The sequence below is a fragment of the Simochromis diagramma genome, unplaced genomic scaffold (assembly GCF_900408965.1).
Source record: "Simochromis diagramma unplaced genomic scaffold, fSimDia1.1 OVJJ01000381.1, whole genome shotgun sequence".
Classification (NCBI taxonomy): Eukaryota; Metazoa; Chordata; class Actinopteri; order Cichliformes; family Cichlidae; genus Simochromis; species Simochromis diagramma.
The window spans coordinates 688,690-711,098 of NW_024386737.1; the positions used below are offsets into that span (position 1 = coordinate 688,690).

The following is a 22,409-nucleotide window of genomic DNA, read 5'->3' on the forward strand; positions in this document are numbered from 1 at the left end:
AATGGGAGATGCCCCCAAGGGTGGTGGAGAATGACCGAGCTAAGATCCTGTGGGACTTCCAGATACAGACGGACAAAATGGTGGTGGCTAACCAACCGGACATAGTGGTGGTAGACAAACAGAAGAAGACGGCCGTAGTGATCGATGTAGCGGTTCCGAATGACAGCAATATCAGGAAGAAGGAACACGAGAAGCTGGAGAAATACCAAGGGCTCAGAGAAGAGCTCGAGAGGATGTGGAGGGTGAAGGTAACGGTGGTCCCCGTGGTAATCGGAGCACTAGGTGCGGTGACTCCCAAGCTAGGCGAGTGGCTCCAGCAGATCCCGGGAATAACATCGGAGATCTCTGTCCAGAAGAGCGCAGTCCTGGGAACAGCTAAGATACTGCGCAGGACCCTCAAGCTCCCAGGCCTCTGGTAGAGGACCCGAGCTTGAAGGATAAACCGCCCGCAGGGGCGTGCTGGGTGTTTTTGTATATATATATATATACATTTTTTTTTTTTTAATTTTTTAATTTAATTTAATTTAATTTTTTTTTTTTTTTTAAAGGTTCAAATCATGCATTTTAACATGTCTATACAAACAGTATTTTTGATGTTTATGTTCCCACACCAGCTGCATACAAACAGGTATAGAAGAAAAATATACCTATACCCCCCCAGGCGTTCAGTATCTGCAGTGAGTGTTAAACCACACATGAGAAGTGGCATATTATAGACCACATACACACATAGTCCTAGAGAGCCTTTTTCTCTTAAACACTCATAAAACATTTGGTTGCACTCACTACCATCTTTGCTCACAGCAGGACAAAAACAGTTCTTTGTGGCTGTTTTAATTTTGTGTAGTTGTTGTTTTTATCAGTTTTAAGGTTACACGTCAGAGTGAAACCGAGATGTCGCCTATTAGGTCTAACAAAACAGACTGTTGTGTTCCATTAATGTTATAGTGTCGGGTAACACATAAACCAAAAGGGTTTTTTCCTACCTTTCATCGTGCCAAACCTTCAGAGATAAGCTATAAATCTTCTCATCATTATAGTTTTGGCCTTTTTAACTGCAGGTGTTCTATTGTACAGAAATGCTGATGTAATAAAGATTACATAACTTTTTCATGTAATACTCATGGAAGTTTTCATTCTCGCTCATTCTTAATATCTACAAAATCCACTAGTACTGCTCTGGTATCTGCTCCTTTGTGTAAGGAGGAACAGGATGAACAGTGCCAGAGCTACGATATGACCTCCAGGAGAACACTGGTGTGAATGTCCAAATAATCTGAAACAGACTTCATGAGGGTGGCCTGAGGGCCTGCTGTCCTCTGGTGGGTCCTGTGCTCAATGCTCAACACCATTGCGTTCAACTGGAATTTGCCATCGAATACCAGATTTGGCAGGTCTACCATGGGTTCCCAGATAGCAGCTTCACCCGGAGCACATGTGACAGATGTGAAAAGGTCTGGAGAAGCCGGTAACAACGTTATAGCTGTGTCCCAATTCAGGGTCTGCATCCTTCGGAGGACCCGGCCTTCTCGGTCTTCGGAGGACGCGGCCGACGTAGCGAAGTGCGAGGTTTGTGACATGGGACGGTCTAGCCTCCGTCGAGCTGCTCAGGTTGCCTAGTACCATGATACTAATCGCTGGAAACGTTTCATACAGCATTGTTTGACAGAGACATTTTTTATGTTCATTTGTTTGTTTTTATTTGAGCTTTGTTTGATTTGTTGAGTATCTGAGGCTGACACCACGGGACTATAAGAACATGATTGTTGGGCTTCATTTCTGTGCTGAACAGTCATTTTAAGATTAGCTAGTAAATAAAAATTAGCTTATGTTGTTCATGAGACTAAAGTCATCTCACTTTGGTAATGTAAACATAATATGGCCAATATTAAAGTTATTATTATATTAAACTTGCAGCAGTGAACTTGAACTCCATGTCAAATACTGAGCCTCAGTAAAGATTGAAGTTGCAGTTATTTATATTTCCTATCACCTTAAATCTTCACTCAAAGACAAGTATCTTTGACAGTGTATATATAGATGTATTATATATAAGAGACAAATATTGCTCCTTTATTATGTTTCTGATAAAATGAAGAGTAGACTGATATATTAAATATTCCTTTATTGGGTGAGAAAATCAGACCATGTCATAACTGCTTTAAGTCATACAGAATAGATATCAGAGCCTTAAACAGGCTGGCTTCTGCTAAATGGGTCAAACTGGGCAGAAAGTATACAAACACATAACATCCTTATAGAATATGATGTAACACTATAGATCAACTTACCTCAGAATATATAAAGCATATGAGCAATATGATGCAACAAACACAGCAGTGCTACTAATGCAAAAAAAATGCTGTCTCAGTGTGGACGGGAGGCCAAAACGAAGACAAAATGATGCGTTTTCAAACGAAAATGAATTAGTGTGGACGTAGCCTGAGGGAACAATGGGCTGGGAGGTCAGTTCATTTCCCATAATTATGCAAATTCTCATGACACTTAACAGCGTACAGTATGTTACTCTGTTTGTGTTGGGGGACCCGATCCTTGGGGTGGACCAATTGGGATTTGAAACCCACAGAGATGTAGTGTTTAGAAAAATGCGTCTCAAGTGCTCCGATACTCCTGACTCATACAGGAACACTACAGGTTTTAGCTTAGGCAGCAGTTGTCCTTCTCTCCTGGATTGGCTGGAGCCTTCTTTTGGCGCCTTCCCAATGCTGTGATTGCAGCCGTTCCCCAACTCTCTGTGAATAGTCCTTATGGCCATTGATCAGTGGTTGTTGATCAATGGTCATGAGAATTTGCATAATTATGATGAAGGAACTGACCTCCCCATTGTTCCTTCAGTCGGCTGGTTTCAGTCATTATGTACTGTTTACAAGACTGGGGACACCTGCAGTCAGCTGAGCCTGAAGAAGTCACTTGGATGAGTGACGAAACGTTTCTCCCACTGAAAACGCTACGTCCAGATGGACAGAATCAACTTTTGGAGGATTACCTAATAACTGTTCCTCAGCCTGTCCTCACGTTGGACACTTGCAGTTGTCACAGATGGAACTCAAATGTGTGATAAGCTGCAGGATTCAGACACAAGTATAACTTATAAATATATGTTCATACTCTTATTACACAATCAGAGAGAAAGAAACAGAGAGAGAGAGCAGGACAGACAAAAAGGTGACAGTCTCAGGTGTACACACTGCTGATTTGCATATATTTTAAAGTAAAGGCTTTAAAACCAAGTTGACTCTGCAAGTACTAACATCACTAATGTCACATAACTTTGCCGACATGTGGCCAATAGTAATGTTTTAAAGTTCTTCGTTGTCAAACATATGCACATAAATAAGTGACATAATATTCAGTACTTGCTTTTAAAAGTTTACTCTTCGGCTGCCCCGTTTCAGCCATCCGCCATTTTTTTTTTTTTTTTTTTAATTATCCACACTCAACGCCGCGCTATGAATTCTGGGATATGTTGGGCCACAAAGGATACACCGACCCATCCTTCAAATTTGGGGAAATGAAGGACGCAGACAGTGATGTAATTGGCCAGCTTATGCTGCCTGTAACATCGTTCAGCATGACTGGTACTACCAAACCGGTCATACAGTAGCTACAACTGTAGCTTGCCTCCACCAGTGTATGAATGTGAGAGTGAATGAATAGTGGTATTGCAAAGCGGTATTGTAAAGTGGTATTGTTCTGTGCCCCTGCACCAATTTCCTTTGTTAGAATTCCCACTGCCTTTGTAAATCTAGTATTTCACGTAGTTCAGTATCACTCCTGTTTGCTAAGGTTATTAAAGTCTCATGTTATTCCTCTTAGTTCAGTGTTTTCATAGTTCACAGTTGCATTATGGTCTCCCCCTTGAAAATAAAGTTCTGTTAATTACGCTCACCCGTGCCTCACTGTGTGATCTGCACTTGAGTCTGGTTGACTGGGTTGGCCTCGGCCATGACTCTACAGCCTAGGCAATGGTGCCCTTACTGCCATTAGATATCAGGATGAAATCCTTGGATCTACTGTCAGACTAGTGGGTCCTGAGTTCCTCCTGGTGCACAACAGTGCACATCCTCAAGAGTATGCAGACAGTTGATCTGCATACAGCGGGTAAAATGAGTCTTGAACAAGTCACAAATTTTCTAGGTAGATATATTTCTAACAGTGCTATTGACATGAAATGAATTCAGTTGTGAATAAAAATCAAATAACCACTGAAGAAGATTTTATTTGACATTCTGAGTTCATCAGAATTAAATTCATCATACCAGTACCTGTTCTCCAAGTACATCTTTAGTAAATGGACCTCTTAATGTATGTATCCAAAATGAGTTTGGGCATCCCTTTCTTTTAGTATTAACAGTTTAATATTATCTGTGCTAATCGGAAATGTCTCAGATGTACCATTAATTGGCAACTGCACAAGCCATTTTCCATCAGTGCAGTCGTTATCAGCTTTATGTGTAATGCATTGTCCTCCTCGGTATCACTCACAGTCTCCACTGTTCCTACAATTGTTGATGAACACATTGGACTGACAAGCTACACTCATATCTGACACTTCATGTACCAATACCTTTTCTCAGGGTTAAGTTCAACTCCAGCTGCAGCCTCTGGGGCTCTTCACTATCGGCTATATTGCAATCACATATCTATACATCTTTATTGGCACCAAAATCACAATGCTCTCCTAGCTTCTACATTCTCGCCAAGGCGTTGGGAACGTTGATGGACATTTGTGAATTTTGTAATGCCTGGGCTCAAACATTTTATACGAATTATCCTTAACATATTGTTTGTCTCTTGGTCCAGTTTAGTAGCAACTCAAAAGCAGGAAAAACGTTGCCTCCAGACCGGCCATTCTGCTGGTTGAGTAAGGCCAAACAAATCAGGTTCAAATGATAGGATTCTATAGCAGCCACAAGAAAAATCAGTTTGTACATTCAGGTTTATGAAAACAATTTAATTCAAAACAACAGTCATTTATATTTTATAGCAATTTAGCATTTGATTTGTTGGTTACCTGTTGAAAATATTTTGGTTATATTTACGTATGTTTTCTGAAGCAAAAAGCTAAAACAAGGTGCACAGTCTGTGTTCTGGGTGTTTGGTTTATGAAAGTAGATGAGGCCTCTTGGGTCACTTCCTTTTAAAACCATACATGCACATGCCTACACTTGTATGATGGCACACATGCATATGTAATGTTACTGCGCTTTGGCAGGAAATAACACTGATACTGCAAAGTGGCGGCTCTTTTTAGCCCAGTGTGATTAGATTGGTGAAGAAGATGGTTTCTGCTGCCACCTTCGCTGTGTTTTTGCTCTGCTGCTACTTCATTGCTTCCTCAGGTACGGTACGAATAATCTTATTATTCTGTCTGGTTTATTTTTTAGCTCTAAAATCCAATCTTACTGATTATGATTTTATCTATCTATCTATCTATCTATCTATCTATCTATCTATCTATCTATCTATCTGTCTATCTGTCTGTCTGTCTGTCTGTCTGTCTGTCTGTCTGTCACTGTACTATATTTCTTTCTTGTTTTTTAAATAAAAAAGTTAAGGTTTTGTAGTTCTTAAGCAATTACAAACACATATTTTGCTTTTCTAATATTATCTGATTATATCATCTGATTCCTCACCTTCTTTTCTGTTTCAAAGGCTCTCAGGATGATTGTGTTTATGCTGCAACAGGCTCAAGCTTTACTGTGCCCCTTAAACATGAGTTGAAGGAGTCAGCTAACCTGAGATGGTTCAAGGACACAAGAATAATCTTTTATCGCAGAGGTAAATATGTGATCACGGGGGAAAATGATTATGTGGATTCAACTGGATCACTGAAGCTGACACGACTGACCAAAGACATGTCAGGACGATACAGACCAGAGGTTACCAATGCAGATGGACTAAATGTGGGACATTTACCAAGTGTGCGTTTATGTGTATTAGGTAAGTAACAACACATTATACATATATTTATTGTGTTTGTACTTCTTCTATAACAACAACCAAGTGTGCTAATGTATCAGAAGCTGTTCCAGTCACACTCTGTGATTAAGTGTTTGCTTTTATTTTAAAGTTACTGTTCAGTTTTATCAATCAACAGTACTTGTTATTATCAGCATTAGTGTTGATATAAATTTTCTTTGCTCAGACCCCGTGAAGAAGCCCAAAGTGACGATGACGTGTATTGAGGCACAAAAAAATGTCAGTTTTAGTTGCAATATTGGTCAGGTCAGTACAATATTTATATTTTATGCTTCATATATATATATTTATATATATGAAGTAACAGAACGTAACAGCACAGAGGATTGCGTGATGGGGCAGCAGGTTGAGGTTTGCAGATGCAAAATGACTCAATAAACTGATCCGCAAGCTCAGTAATGGTGTAGTCTGTTTGATCAGGGCCACCGTAACTTCCTAAGGTCTAAGCAAGTCATTTTTATCCTCGATAGACAAGAATAAATTGTGTCATTTTATTTATTTATTTATTTTTAATCAGAAACCAACACAAAAACAATATCATTATGTGAATATCCAGGGTGCACCACCAAGAAAAAAATAGATACAATTTTTAAAAAACATAACAATTTTAAAACTGTTTTGCCATTTTAAATTCAACTTGGAAGAAAGAATCTAAATATCAAAACATGTTTTTATCCGAATTTCTGGAGGATAAGCATTTGTGATGGCTGCAGTTACAGCCACACTGTGGTAATATCTGTCAAACATGAGTGTTACAGAGGCTTACACATAACACTACACTCACATTTTTCTTTTATTAAATGTAGGATTTAATTTACAGGGTAATAAAGAATTGGTTTTGGTTTAAATGTATTTACTTATACAATCACATAATACTGTATTCTAAAATAAGTGCGCACATTTTAGTTTACATTGTTATGTATGTATGATTTAATCTCTGTTTTCTGAGTGGCTGCTGCTCCCATTACCTTGGTTGATGAGCTAACATCAAACACGGGAAAGGGGGTGGAGCAAGCCTATATGGAGACCTGCAAATTTGGTCATACCACAATTCTGGATCATGGGGTTAATAAAAAACCCTTTTTTGACTTTAACCTCTGTCGGAGTTCCTTCACTGCTCGGTCCATCTCAGCATTAACCTGAACTCCTAAGCAGGTTCATACTGTATATGGAAAGATATCAAAAAGCTGAGGTAAACATGCTCTTTGCTTGCAGTGTTTCAGGAATCAGCCAGTTTATCACAAATGCTTAAAGCCTTGTGAATATTATGTGGTGTCAACTGTCTGTTGATGGCTAAAATGGCCATTTTATCAAAAACATCTACAAATACATTTTTCTACTTGTATTGTTTTGAAGCTTTCCCTGAGGTACGTGACATTTATGTCTGTATTCCAGTGCGCGCTGGAGCAGGTATGTTATGTTACAGTTATGCTGAAATAAAACACAAATTCACTGTTTTTTACATGCATAGTTCACTGTTGTTTTTGTCTTTCACCATCAGGTATTCTTCTGTTGGTGATCTTCATTTTCATTGTTTGCTGTATCCAGAAAAAAGCAAACATAATAAAGGGTAAGATTATTATTATTATTATTATTATTATTATTATTATTATTATTATTACGAGCAAACTCCGGCCTGTGGCACTTTGCATGAAAACACAGGCATGTTTGTGAAAATATTGTGTTATTGTAATCTCCATTATTACACTGCACATAGTGAGATGGCAAAAAAGGCTTTAAAACATATTTATTGTTCTTCTTCTGCCACCGAGGGGGAATCGCTACCTTATCTAGGAGGAGGTGTTTGTGTTTCTCAGGGATCCCAAGGGCTACATTGTCTTTTGCTTTTGCCCGCTGGTATGGTCTTCCATGGCAAATTGGTCCTGTGTGAGGAACCATACAAAGAGTAATTCAAAAGCCCCTGTCAGTCGAAGATCCAGGGAGCAGTTCACCCTCCCCAGAATAGGGTTACCGGGGCCCTGCCCTGGAGCCAGGCGCAGAGAGAGTGCCTGAAGGCGAGCGCCTGGTGGCCTTAGTCCATGGGGACCCTCCTGTAGGCTACACCACCTGCAGGAGGCGTCATAGGGGAGTGTGTGCTGGGTGGCGGTGTGTGCAAACCACAGTTTGTCCATAACAAACACCATGTTTGAACATGAGGGTCTCCATAAGTGGACGTGGCACCAGGACACCTAGGCCGCAGATTGATGATCTATAAATCCATGATTTATTTGCATCATCAGACTGCAGCCATATGTTTTGGACACTCAGGTAAAGAGGGGTGGTGAGCTGTCACCTGATCACCATGTATTGGTAAGTCGGATCAGATGGTGGAGGAGTTGCTGGACAGACCTAGGATGCTTAAACGTATAGTGAGGGTGCGCTGGTTCATGGCGTCCAGCTCACACTGAAGCAGTTTGCAGCTCAGTGTGAAGCGGCAGAAATGAGAATCAGCACCTCCAAGTCTGAGGCCATGGTCCTCAGCTGGAAAAGGGTGGAGTGCTCATTCAGGGGACGACTTACTGCCCCATCTGGAGGAGTTTAAGTATCTCAGGGTCTTGCAAAAACACTCTTTCCTATTGGTGGAAAAATGTACCACTTCGACCAATCAAAATATGATATGGCAACATGGCATTTGGTTGTTTAGGAAGAGGGGGAAGTTTTAGGAGCTACAGCTTTACAATGTACAATTCATATATGCATTTCAAGCTACAAAAATGATTTGTTACTTTTTGTGTTTGTTACAGTAAAAAATATAACCTTTTTCAACTCTGATTTTATGTTTTTGTCTGATTTTAGATTGTGCATTAATTATGTTAATGCAGTATGTCAAAATGAAAACATAATTGTAAATCCAGACATGTGAGATTGTGCTGAAAAGATTGATACCAAACAAGGCAAGATAAATACTTTTTAAAGGTGAAATGTGGTGGTAAAATCAAAAGTAGTCAAAAACAGCCAATTATAGCCTGGACCCCAGAGGGTTAAACATTTTTTAAAGTACCACAATAGTTACTTTTCCTAGTAATTAGTTACTTTTATAATATTGTAACTCAGTTACTAACTTATTTACTTTTTTGAAGAAGTAACTATTAAATATAACTGATTACTTTTTAAAAGTAACTTGCCCAACACTGCACAAAGCAATCCAAATTCACAAACCCTGCAAACACCACCACAGTGTCCATTCTCTGCACTATGCTCATTCAAATTAAAAAATTTTGTATTTTTTTGTAGCTGACCCAATACTATCAAATCTATGATGCTATTCATAGCAGGCTTTGCTTTTTACCTAAAATACTGAGAGATGGTTTTAATTCTGCAAGTCGGACATGTAATCTGTGCTTGTGTTAACAGATAAGGATGAGCTTCAACTGAAACAGCAACATCATCATCATAAGCAGCTGGTTGGTAGCGTCCCGGAGCCTGACTTCTGTGCAGACTGTGGTCTGGAGGTAGACAACAGGATATAATGTAATCATTATTCAGACAACAGACTGTTAATACCTCTACTTTTTTTCCTCTAGACCAGTTCATCTTGGCTGTTAGACCCTTCAAGACTTCAATGACTTATGTAATCTTTCTGGCATTTTTTTTCTTTCTGTCTGATTCAAAGATTCCCAGGATGTTTTTGACCTGTATGGTGCAACAGGTAGTATCTTTATTGTTTCTCTGAAACCAAGATGGGCAAAAAACTTGACCTTAAAATGGAAACACAATGATGAGAAAGTCTTTTCACAAAGAAAAGTGAAGGACATGGCATATCCAAACCAACAAGCCTAAAGACAAACAACTTGGGAAACTTTGTTTCAATGAATATGGAAAATTTGAAAAACAAAATATGACCATATGTTTATTTGTTGTGGGTAGCTAACAACAGAGTCGATTTATTGTGGTTATATGTTTTGATTTTTAATCTACTCATTAAAAACTGCTACATCTGTGATGCATCAAAAGCTGTCATAAGCACCTTTGTCATCAGTCTTTATTTAATGCATCATCAGCAATTCTTCATATAATATAATATTAATGTATAAACATTATATAGTTATAATACAATCTCAGGTTATGTGCAGACAGTGTTGGGGAGGTTACTTTTAAAATGTATTCCACTACAGATTACAGAATACATGCCCCAAAATGTATTTTGTAATGTATTCTGTTACGTTACTCAATGAGAGTAACGTATTCTGAATACTTTGGATTACTTAATATATTATCATGCTTTTTACAACTACATGAATGTACTATTGCTGTGTGATTTATTACTATTACTGCAGGTTACTCGCCATACCAATACCAACTAGATTTTTAATTCTTAATATAAATGAGTAACAGTAGGTGCACATTAGGTAAAGCTGCACTTTTTGCAGTGATCTCATATAGAAAACTATTCTGCGCGAATATAAAACAGGTTCGTGGCTCCGAACCGTAGTAAAGGGACCTCTGGCTAATACGTTGGGTTCCGTGTTGGGCTCGTAGCCGAAAACTAGCTTTTCTTTGTTGTCTGAGTCAAGTTTGCTAGCGAGAGCCAGAGAAAAGCTGCTCTAACTGAACTTATTGTTTTGGAGAAAAACATGAACACAGTGTACAGTTGCGTGTTAGCAGCTTACTTACAACTGGGCTACATTCAGCTTACCCATGAGGCTACATTCGTTAGGGCGATGCCTGTAACACTTTGCCTATTGCCTTCATATTAAATAATTTTTTTAATAATCAATTTTATAAATATTTCTTCAAGTCATTATGTGGGCTGTAGGTGACATGGGCCACGAGATTGAGACACAGGCATTAGAGCCTCTTAATGCGAGTTTTGTTTGGGTTTCCACCGACGTGGAATTACCAAAAATAGAGAGGGGACAGCCGAACATATGAAACAGGAAAACACAGCCGTGCACTCCCTTTATTTCAACAAAGTAACTGTATTCTGAATAACACCTTTTTAAATGGTAACTGTAACGGAATACAGTTACTCATATTTTGTATTTTAAATACAATACATGTATTACGTTACTCCCCAACACTGTGTGCAGAACTCTGTAGTGATGAAGAATTGCACAGGAAATTCAGAAGCCACGTTTAGCCCTTTGCACACATACTGGTCACTACAGTGGACAGCTATTCAAAGGCTGTGTGCTTGTATTTGTGTCAGTGTTGATGGTATACTTGCACATAAACCACTACACTGGGCACTGATGTGTCTATACCCTGCCACCCACTGGTCGTTTGATGTTACTATAGATGTATAGTAGCCTACGATACACCTTGGTAGATTCTATGTGCAATAATTCTCATATGCAATATTATTTCTTGTCAATCCCTATATATAGATATATCTTCAATACACGTGTCCATATTTATGTTTCCAGATTGTTTGTATAGTGCACTTTCTATACTGTGCTCTTTGTGCAGTTTTCATTTTTCCTGCTTTTGTCTTGCACTGTCGACTTTTCTGCAATAACAATGCAGATTTTCCACTTGTGGGACAAATAAATACAGATTTGCTGCGTGTGTGTGTGTGTGTGTGCGCGTGCAACATTGGCATTTGTTTACTCAGATCCAAGGCAGGCCAAACCTCTGTGTTACAACCTACAGAAATTCCTGCCGTATACAAAAGACACACATTCGCAAAATATGGGTGCACAAGTCTGTTTTATTTCAAAGTGTTTCAAACTTTACAGCGTTTGCAGACCCAGTGTCCATCATCCCTGCATTTGGCACAGGTGAATTTGTGACATGTTGCACAGGTAAACCTGCTGCGATTTCTCTTGCAGCTCTCTTGCACCTGGCACTGCGTTGTCTTTACAGCCGCAGCAGCTGCAGCAGCTTCAGCAGCCTGCCTCTGTGCTAATATTTCCTTGTGCTGCCTGAATCGGCACAAATTGTACAAAATGTAGGCATTCACCGCCGCCAGGTCCAGCATATTGTAGAAAACTGCTACTGGCCACCTGCGTGTTGCTGCTCTTATGAAATACATCCGCACCATTTGGTCCAACACGTCTACACCACACTGTAAAAGCAGAGAGAGAGAGTCATGAGTATGTGTGCTTTTTTTCTATAGGCCTATATAGCACACATCAGAAGACATTGTAGCACTGGTGTAAAATTATACACACATTCACATACCTTCATGTGGTTATAGTCTGTTATTGTGTTGGGTTTCCTCTTTCTGCCGTCACCGATCGTCACATCTTGGTGCATGGAAATTAGAACACACACAGTCTTGTGTTTTTTTGGGGGGGGGTTAGGTGCATAAATTGTCAAGGAGACACTGCCGCTTTTAAACACGGAAGTGGAGAGTACCTCTCACTGTGCAGTGTCTTTTTCAAATTGAGGAAGTTCACGCCGGACTTTATACACTGTGCCCAGTATTGTTTTTTTGCACTGCAACAGTCTGTGCAACAGTGAAGTAAAGAAATTGACCGTTGTGACATTTCTCCCATCATCCAAAAACGGCTCCATCAGTTTCATGACCACGTTCTCTGCCAGCCTCTCTCCCTTCTGACAACTGGGGTCCTTTCCCAAGTAAGGAGATGCACTGCAGACATATTTGGTCTCCAAGTCGGTGGCCATCCAGAACTTGATCCAAAAGTTGTCTGGATTGGTTGCCGTGTACTGTGTGAATGGGGAATGCAATGCCACTCCTACACATACACAGTGTTGGGGAGTAACGGAATACATGTACCGCCGTTACGTATTTAAAATACAAAATATGAGTAACTGTATTCCGTTACAATTACTGTTTAAAAAGGTGGTATTTAGAATGCAGTTACTTTGTTGAAATAAATGGATTACACGGCGGTATTTTCCTGTTTCATATTGTGGCGGGTCAGGACTGTTTGGGTTTTGTTTGACAGCTACGTTCTGTTGTTCCAGGCGGCAGCATTACGGTTGCCATGGTTACAGGGTGACGCGCTCTCTCTGCGTGTTTCCTGGGTGAGAGAGCGCCTTTTTGTTGTTGTTGTTGTGCTAAGCTAATAGGCAGAATGCTACAGGTATAGCCCTAAAGGATGTAGCCTCATGGGCAGTGTAGTCCGTGCTGCAGGGAGAATGGACTGCCATACACGTTATGTGTCTGTGAGCGCGAGGAGGGAGAAAAAGGAAAAGTACGAGTTGTCATCGAGCAAAAACGGGAGCTGGAAGCATGTAAATAAAATAATAACCACTGCAGCCAAAAAGAGTGCCTGACGAGCCCAGTTGTAAGTAAGCTATTAAGACTCGACTGTACACTGTGTTCGTGTTTTCCTCCGAAACAATAAGTTTCGTTGGAGCAGCCTTTCAACGCCTCTCTCTGTCTCTCATTAGCAAACTTGACCCAGACAACAAAGTAAAGTTATTTTTCGGCTATGAGCCCAACACGGAACCCGACGTTTGAGCCGCGGACCTTCAGTAATAGTAATAAATCACATTCATGTAGTTGTAAACAGCATGATAATATGTTAAGTAATCCAAAGTATTGAGAATACGTTACTCTCATTGAGTAACGTAACGGAATATGTTACAGAATACATTTTGGGGCATGTATTCTGTAATCTGTAGTGGAATACATTTTAAAAGTAACCTTCCCAACACTGCACATACACAGCCACAATGGAACAATAGAAGATCTGTGCTGAGGGTCAAGGAACTCCACTGCTGAATGCAGGAACGATGTATATTGTGAATGTGTGTCTTTCATATTTGCAGGTCAGTCAGTGTGTGGGATATTTTGTAGAGATACGGCAGGCATTTCTGAAGGTTGTAACACAGAGGTTTGGCCTGCCTTGGATCTGAGCTACTCTGAGTAAACAAATGCAAATGTGCCAGGCCTCACCGATAATGGGTGGTTTGCACAACAAAAGCAGGTGGAGAAATGAGCTGAGGACCTGTGAAAATCTCAGCAGGGGGTGAATAACACCTCGGGACTTGCACCAGAAAATAAAAACTCAGTAATTCTAGTAGGTGTTGGGTTCAAGTATGATTAATAACTTTTAATTGTACTTCCCTAACAAGATAATGAAATTAATGTTAAAACAGTAACTGATCATTTGTTGCAGTTTTAGAGTGACAAAAAGTGCGAAGGATGATTACTAGGGATGGGTATTGATAAGATTTTCACGATTCCGATTCCATTTTCGATTCTGTTTAACGATTCGATTCTTTATCGATTCTTTTATCGATCCTTATTTTTAAAAAAGGAGAACACTAAGGTCGATTAGCTTAGAACTTTGTTTTATATTGTCTCTTTGAACAAGATAGAAATTTAGGAGTAACATGGCCTTACAAACCCAACAGTGAGATCTTAAGAGATCCACAGCCTACGGCTCTTCAATGGGGTGTCACAGGGTCCCCAGGAAAAAAAAAATTGTAAATGTAAAATAATAAAATAAATATTCTTCCGTAGCAATTACACAAGAATATCCAGTAATGTCCCTGCCTACAATTAAACACATTCACTTACCATAAATCGGGGGCATCTGCTGTGGCAAGCAGCTGTGGCAGCGGCTTGCTTGCACCCATTTGCTACTCTAGCCCGATCTCGTCTGATCTCAGAAGCTAAGCAGGGTCAGTCCTGGTCAGTACTTCAATGGGAGACCGCCTGGGAATACCAGGTGCTGTAAGCTTTTGCACTTCAATACACAAACTGCAGAGGGCGCTGCTGCTGATTTATCCAAAAAAAAAAAATTAATAGTTATAGTTAATAGCAATATTAAAAAAAGACCTGTCAGCAGATTTGGGCTGTAATTAACAAACAAAAACAAAGAACATTTTCTGCATAGACATCCAAACAGGAGTACTTAAAAATTTCAGTGACAACATGATGCAGAGTTTGAGCTCTGACTCAGGTTCAGCTTATCTCAATAACCCACTGATCTTGCTTCATGGGACACCCCGAATCTCCTGAAATTAAGAATACATACTTTATTTGCCACATTACACTCACAGAGGTGTTTATTCTCACATATTTGAAATAAAATACACTTTTAATTTTATACATGATGGGATATTCAGTTTCTTCTCCAGTTTTATTTCATTTTACTTTCCTTAGAAATCAATGAGTAAAAAAAAAAACAACAGCACAAAAACCCCAGCAATGTTTTTCATTTAGTTTAATGTTGAATGTTAATTTAATGTTGAACAGTGAGGGAGCAGAGGACAGGATGCTGTAGCATTAACAAAAAAAATCAATTTGTATTGTCAGGTTTTAAGAAGAAGTCATTTCAGAAAAACATACATTTATATTTTATGTCTAAATTATTAATAATAATCCAAATTAGGACAGTTTGCATTTGAGTTTTTGGTTACCTCTTGAACATCTCTAACTGGAGATTATATTTAAAGTCAAGTCAAGTCAAGTCAAGTCAACTTTATTTGTCAATTCTGCCACATGTACAGGACATACAGAGAATAGAAATTTCGTTACTCTCAAACCCTAGTGATTAAAAAATGCAAATAAAATAATTAAAAAGTAAAAATTTAAATAAATACAATACAATTTTACGTATAACAAAAAAAAAAAAAAAAAAGCTATGCAATATACAATATACAATATTCAAGTAAGGAGGCATAGTAGTGCAAATAGGCAAATAGTGCAAATAGAGATTTAGTAGTATGCGGTAAGAGATAGTGTAACAACAAAGTCTTATGAGGTAATGGCAGTCCAATGCTCCACAAAGTGACTGGTAACTGGTGCAGGCCAGTGAGTGAGTCAGAGAGTGTGTGTGTGTGTGTGTGTGTGTGTGACAGAGTTCAGTCAGACTGTGGAGGGGAGAGGGGGCAGAATCGGGAGGGAGTTAAGCTTCCTGACAGCCAGATGGATGAAGCTGTCCTTCAGTCTGCTGGTCCTGGCCTGGAGACTCCGCAGTCTCCTCCCTGACGGCAGCAGCTTGAAGAAGCTTTGCATTGGGTGCGTGGGATCAGCCGCTATGCAAAGGGCTTTTTTAGTGAGACGGGTGCTGTAAATGTACTGGAGGGAGGGGAGAGAGACACCAATGAAAATAATTAATTAAATATATATTTGCTGAAGCAAGAACCCTAAAAAGCATTTTGTTTTAAGTGTCACATTTGCTTTGTTTTTTATCTATGAAAGCAGACAAGACCTCTTCTCTGCAAAGCCATACATGTGCACTCACATAAACATGTGATCGGTGGCGGTTTTTGATATGGGTGACATGGGCCATTGTCCTCTAAACACAGTTCATTTACACATGAACTGTGTTTAGAGAAACGGGAGTGTTTTCCCAGGGCACCACAGGCTAGGACTGCCCCTGCATGTGATGATACCATGCTCTGACAGGAAACTAAAATGGAAAGCGGCTGTTAGTTGAATGTGATGGCAACAGTGAAGAAGATGGCTTCTGCTGCCACCATCGCTGTGTTTCTGCTCTGCTGCCTCGTCACTGCCTCCACAGGTACGCTACACTTCATCTCTTTATTCTGTCAGGTGTATTTTTTTGTATTTGAAGGAGTTTTAAATGAGTGTAGATGTAGTGAGTAAATGAGTAGATTAGATAAAACATAATAAAAAAAAAACGTATGAACATTATATTTAAAAATGTCAACAATCATTCACACTAAAGAGATCCAACAAATAAACTGTAGTAATACTGTACTGTACGAAAGAATGAAAGTGTTAATAATTGGACTAAATGATTAAATCTACTTACTGCAAATATCAGACTGCCTTATCATAGTTCTTGTGATTACAGTCCCTTGTTTCCATGTCAAATAAAAACATTGATGAACAGTTCTATGCAATCGTCACGTGATGTAGTGTTGTCTGTCATCGCTGATGCCTTTTTAACTGTTTTCTTTGTTGAAATGTGCAATTACATTTTTATGGCACTGAAGTTGTTAATTTTTTTTTCTTTTTTTTGTTGCCCGTCCCGTTTGGCTCTTTTGCCGTCAGAATTATTGTCTAAAGGCGAAGAAAGATGCCCAACGGATTTACTTTACCAAATTGACCATCCCAGCCTTGCCGTAATGGTCTATTTGATTCACCTTTTATTGTTTATTTTATTTATTTTTTATTTTCACTTGCTAAATACGGGACAGACTTGACTGGGGAAAAGAAAAGGGAGAAAGAAAGAGGGAAAGAAAAACAGCTGAGAAGAGGGACGGTGATAAAGGGCAAAAAACAAAAAACAACAGAATAAACAGACAAAAATCACAAATATCAATCACCTTGATCAGCTGTTGAGAAAGAAAAAAGAGAAAACAAGCAGAAGAAAAAGAGAGCAACATAATAAACAACATCACAATGATATATGGGAATATGACAGTAAATACTAAATATTAAACATTATTGTGCAGCACGTAAGATCGACAGCGCACTGTGTGCTTTGAGGTAGGAGCCAAAAAGGGTGTAGTTTGTGTGTGTGAGCACCCGTGTGTACACCTGTGAGCATGGACGCGCTTGTTTTTAAAAGGTTCCTTCATGTAATGATCTGCTAGAGGGTGTGGGGGGGCCACAGCCCCGTCCACCAGGGCATGAAGCAGGTATGGAGGAGATCCAGAGGCCCTCAGAACACAAGAGACCAAGGAAGACCAACAGAGGGGCAGCCGCGCCACTGTCCCAGAAAGAGCTGAGGAGAGTCCCAGATGAGGGCTCACTCAGCAGCCGCGGAGCAGAAGCCAGGGGGGGTTGCAGTGACGTGCATTGTTGTAAGAGCCTTCTCTTCTCTTGCTTCATTCCTGAAATTTTCCCCGATACAATATTTGGAGTTACCAGTTGTGTTTTTGTGAGTGCTGGAACAGGTATGCATCCACCTTGAACACGCCCATCTCGTCTGAGCTCAGAAACTGAGCAGGGTCGGGTCTGGTCAGTACTTGGATGGGAGTTCTATTTGTACAAGTCCCACTTGTACACTCAAACTGTGGAGGGCGCTGCTGTTCATGTTTATGCTGTCTGTTGACATGTTTGTCTCTATTTCTATTTGCTTCTGAAAATGTCAATATCAGAATAAGTGACAAAGCAAATACAGAACAAGGGGAGATGAGGTCTTTTTTCGTACAAAACTGCTCTTTACCAGATAATCTGACAGAGACAATCCTTTACAGGGAATGACTTTGCTCTAAATTTTAAGATTGGATAGCTTTTAGCTTTTAATAAATTAAATCATAATTTAAAAACTACATTTTGTATTCACACACATTATCTATCTAAACCATTAGGTGCCCCATCTGGATAAAAAAATAAATAAAGTTATGCAGTCACCTAAAAAACTGTTACTGCTGTAACATATATTGTGTTGATAGGAACATAAACAGCGTTTTATTGTGTTGATATTCTAGGGTCTTTACTTTAGAATCTAAAATGCTGTTAGATGACTGTTGTTGTGATATTGTGCTATATAAATAATATTTAACTTGATTTTCTCTGTATAGCTCTTGTGTTAGGTGTAGTATTGAACTTGCTCTTCTGAAGAAGAATATTAAGTCATTATGCTGGAAGACAGCATTAGCCAAACTACTCCATTCAGTGAATGTACAAATGTATTCCTTTAAGTTTTAAAGCTGTGTATTTTTTAAAAAAAATTTTCTTACATCACTAGTCACACAGTGAAAAGTTGCGAACACTTTACCGGATAAAATAAAAAATTTGTTCCGGTAGTGAAAGAGGTGAAAAATGAGAAGAGGGAGAGTGACGCAGTGGAAATTTAAACAAGGTTGGCCAACAGTGGTTCAGCGTTCTCTTGAAGGAGAGAGCAGTAATATGTTCATTTGGCACCTTTTCTTCTAGATTAGTACGTACCTCGTAGCAATGTGGCCGGAGGACGAGGAGCCGGCTGCTACTTCTCCATCATCACCAGTCTCCTCTTTTGTCCCCGCTCCTCATTTTTTCCAGTCCCTTGGATTTTACAAACTGTGAATTCTACGCATCTTTGAGCCTAAAAATACCAAAACAGTTATACCAGACACTGAGTTAGAAATTACTAACGACTGTCAAACTGCCCAGCTGGTTGGTTCGGAGCATGTTAACCGTGAGTCTGTTTATCCAGTGTCTGTGGACTCTGTTACCTCAGGTTTAGTAAATTCAGAAGTAGCAAAATCAAAGACTGTTTTTTCAGAAGCCATCTTTTCTGGTCCTGAGAAATTTAAAAGACTCTATGAAAGCTCCTTCTGAGTCCAGGAGTATTATAATAAAGACAGAGAATGCTAGCTCAGGGTTTGGAAGTTCTGGGGCGATCGTGGCTCAAGAGTTGGCAGTTTCATCTTGTAATCCGAAGGTTGTCGGTTCGGGCCCCGGCTCGGACAGTCTCGGTCGTTGTGTCCTTGGGCAAGACACTTCACCCGTTGCCTACTGGTGGTGGTCAGAGGGCCCGGTGGTGCCAGTGTCCGGCAGCCTCGCCTCTGTCAGTGCGCCCCAGGGCAGCTGTGGCTACAATGTAGCTTGCTATCGCCAGTGTGTGAATGTGTGAATGACTGAATGTGTGAAGCGCTTTGGGGTCCTTAGGGACTAAGTAAAGCGCTTTACAAATACAGGCCATTTACCATTTAAAACCTGTTTCTGTAACTGCAGAACTGGCATCACAAAGGACTGAGACCCTTTCCAGGGCTTCCCCAGAGGCTGAGCAACCTACCTCAGCTGACTCTGGAGGCTAAGCAGCTGGTGCAGTTTGTTCAGCCGCCTCCATCATCTTCTGGAGGCTCAGGAGAACCAACACCGTCGCCCACTCGATTTCCACTACAACCACCACTACCGCTGTTAGCTCAGCCTGCAGCTCAGCCTTTGCCCGCTCAGTCTACGCTGTTAGAAAATCCCATTAAAACACTAGCCGTGTCTAGCTGAGAACTCTGCTGAGCCGTCTCAGCAATCATTCTCTGCTGAGAGCTTGAGCGAGTTAACCCAGCTGCCTCCGTGCTCTGCTGGAAGCTTCAGTGAACTCTTTCAGCCAGCTGAGGACTACACCCCTCTGTCGCTGCCTGGGCCGAGCCAATGCCCTGTACAGCTCCAGCCAGAGGTCTCCATGCCTGCTGTTTCTGCTTCTGTTCCTGCTGGGGGTTCTGCAGAACCGCGCCAGTACCAGTACTTCAAATAAATCTAATTCAAATTCAAATTTTATTTGTCACACACACACAACCATACACAGTATGACATGGGGGTGAAATGCTTGTAGCTGTACAATGCCCGACCATTAAATGACAGAAGAAAAGTTTTACAATATTTACAATTTACAGTTTACTACAGAATTTACAAATTAACTTAGGAATTTACAGTAAAGAATGTGCAAATAGCAGAAAAGATTATAAAGATTATAAATTATAGGAATTATAGGATTATAGGAAATGTGTGGTGGTGCGTGTGGTGATGTGATGTGTGTGAGAGTCCAGTCTTATAGTGACGTGTGTGTGAGAGTCCAGTCCTACACCTGGTTCAGGGCCCGAATAGCCTGGGGGAAGAAGCTCCTCCTCATTCTCTCTGTTTTGGCCTTAAGGGAGCGGAAGCGCTTCCCAGACCTCAACAGTGAGAAGAGTCCATTGTTGGGATGGGAGAGGTCCATCATAATCTTCCTAGCTTTGGACTTGCACCGCTTGGTGTAGATGGACAGCAGGTCAGGGAGCTCTGATTGAATGATGCGTTCGGCTGAGCGCACCACCCTTTGCAGATCTCGTCTGTCCTGCTTGGTGCTGTTCCCAAACCAGGTGCAGATGTTTGCCGTCAGGATGCTCTCGATGGTGCAGGAGTAGAAGTTCTTGAGCACCTTCAGTGGCAGATGGAAGTCTCTGAGTCTTCTGAGGAAGAAGAGACGCTGACGGGCGTTCTTAACCAGGGTGTTGATGTGGCAGGACCATGACAGGTCCTGAGTGATGTGGACACCCAGGTATCGGAAACTGTCCACTCTCTCCACTGGCGTGCCACTGATGATGAGGGGTTTGTAATTCCTCGCCTGCTTTGTAGTGAAGTCCACGATCAGCTCCTTAGTCTTGCTGACGTTTAGGAGGAGGTTATTCTCCTGGCACCAGGTCTCCAGGTTCCTAATCTCCTCCAGGTAGGCCGTCTCGATGTTGTCGGAGATCAGGCCCACAACAGCAGTGTCGTCAGCAAACTTGACAATGGAGGTGGTGTCGGATGTGGCTACACAGTCATAAGTGTACAGTGAGTACAGCAGGGGGCTTAAAACACAGCCCTGAGGCACTCCAGTGCTGAGTGAGATGGAGGGGGAGACTTGTTTTCCCACCCTCACTGATTGGGGTCTGTCTGTGAGGAAGTTGAGGATCCACTGACACAGTGATGAGCTGAGTCCTAGATCCGTCAACTTGGTGAAAAGCTTAGAGGGAATTATTGTGTTGAATGCTGAATTGTAGTCCACGAACAGCATCCTAACATAATTCCCTCTGCCAGTGTCCAGGTGACTCAGGGATGTGTGGAGCAGGTGAGATATGGCATCGTCTGTGGAACGATTAGTCCGGTAAGCAAACTGAAGTGAGTCGATGGTGGCATGAAGTGAAGAAGTGATGTGATCTCTCATCAGTCTTTCAAAACACTTCATCACAATTGAAGTCAGTGCTACTGGACGGTAGTCATTGTGGCAAGCGGGCTGTTGTTTCTTTGGAACAGGAACAATAATGGACTGTTTGAAGCACGTGGGAACCACAGCTTGGGCCAGGGAGAGGTTGAAGATCTCCGTGAACACCGGTGCTAGCTGGTCAGCGCAGGCTCTAAGGACCCGGCCAGGGATTGCATCTGGTCCTGCTGCCTTCCTGGTGTTCACCCCCCTAAAGGTGTTCCTCACGGCATGCTCTGTGATGATGAATGCATTGTCTTCACTGGTGCACTCCGAGCGCGCGCAGTCGTTTGTTGTTTTAATTGCTGCGGCGTCGAAGCGAGCATAAAACGTGTTCAGCTCATCAGCCAGTGAAGTGTCGGCATTCATCATTGAAGAAGCTGGTCGTTTATAGTCCGTTATAGTCCGCAGTCCTTTCCACAGGCTCCTAGAGTCGCACTGTCATAGCTGTGACTCTAGTTTTTCCCCGTAGCTCCGCTTTGCCTTTCTGACCGCGCTGCGCACGTTGTAGGACGCAGCCTTGTATAGGTCCATATTACCGGAGACGAGCCCTTCATTGTAGGCAGCGGTGCGTGATCTCAGAGCATCGTGGATGTTTTTATCCACCCACGGCTTCTGGTTGGGAAACGTTCGGATGATAGTTCTTTCTGCTGTGTCGTCCGCTAGTTTCCCGATAAATCCCACAACCGCTTCTGTAAACATGTTGATGTCATCAGAGCTGCGCCGAAACATGTCCCAGTCTGCGTCATCCAGTGCGTCATCCAGTGCGTCCTGCAGCGCGGCCACTGATTGGTCCGTCCAGCGAGCGACCTCCCTCCTGATTGGTGGTTGCTGCTTTAGCCTTTGTTTGTAAGCAGGCATGAGGAAGAGGGCGGCATGGTCCGATTTTCCAAATGCCGGCAGGGGCTGAGCCTTGTAACA

At 41.2% G+C, this 22,409-nt stretch overlaps 1 protein-coding gene across 1 annotated transcript in view; it reads left to right on the plus strand.

Moving 5' to 3' along the window:
• LOC120720978 overlaps nucleotides 1-22,409 on the plus strand; it is a 77,345-nt gene that overhangs the window by 29,881 nt on the left and 25,055 nt on the right. The window contains exon 13 of the mRNA XM_040010960.1: nucleotides 5,677-5,810. Within this exon, the coding sequence (XP_039866894.1) occupies nucleotides 5,677-5,810 (134 nt within the window). The remainder of the gene's footprint in view (nucleotides 1-5,676; nucleotides 5,811-22,409) is intronic.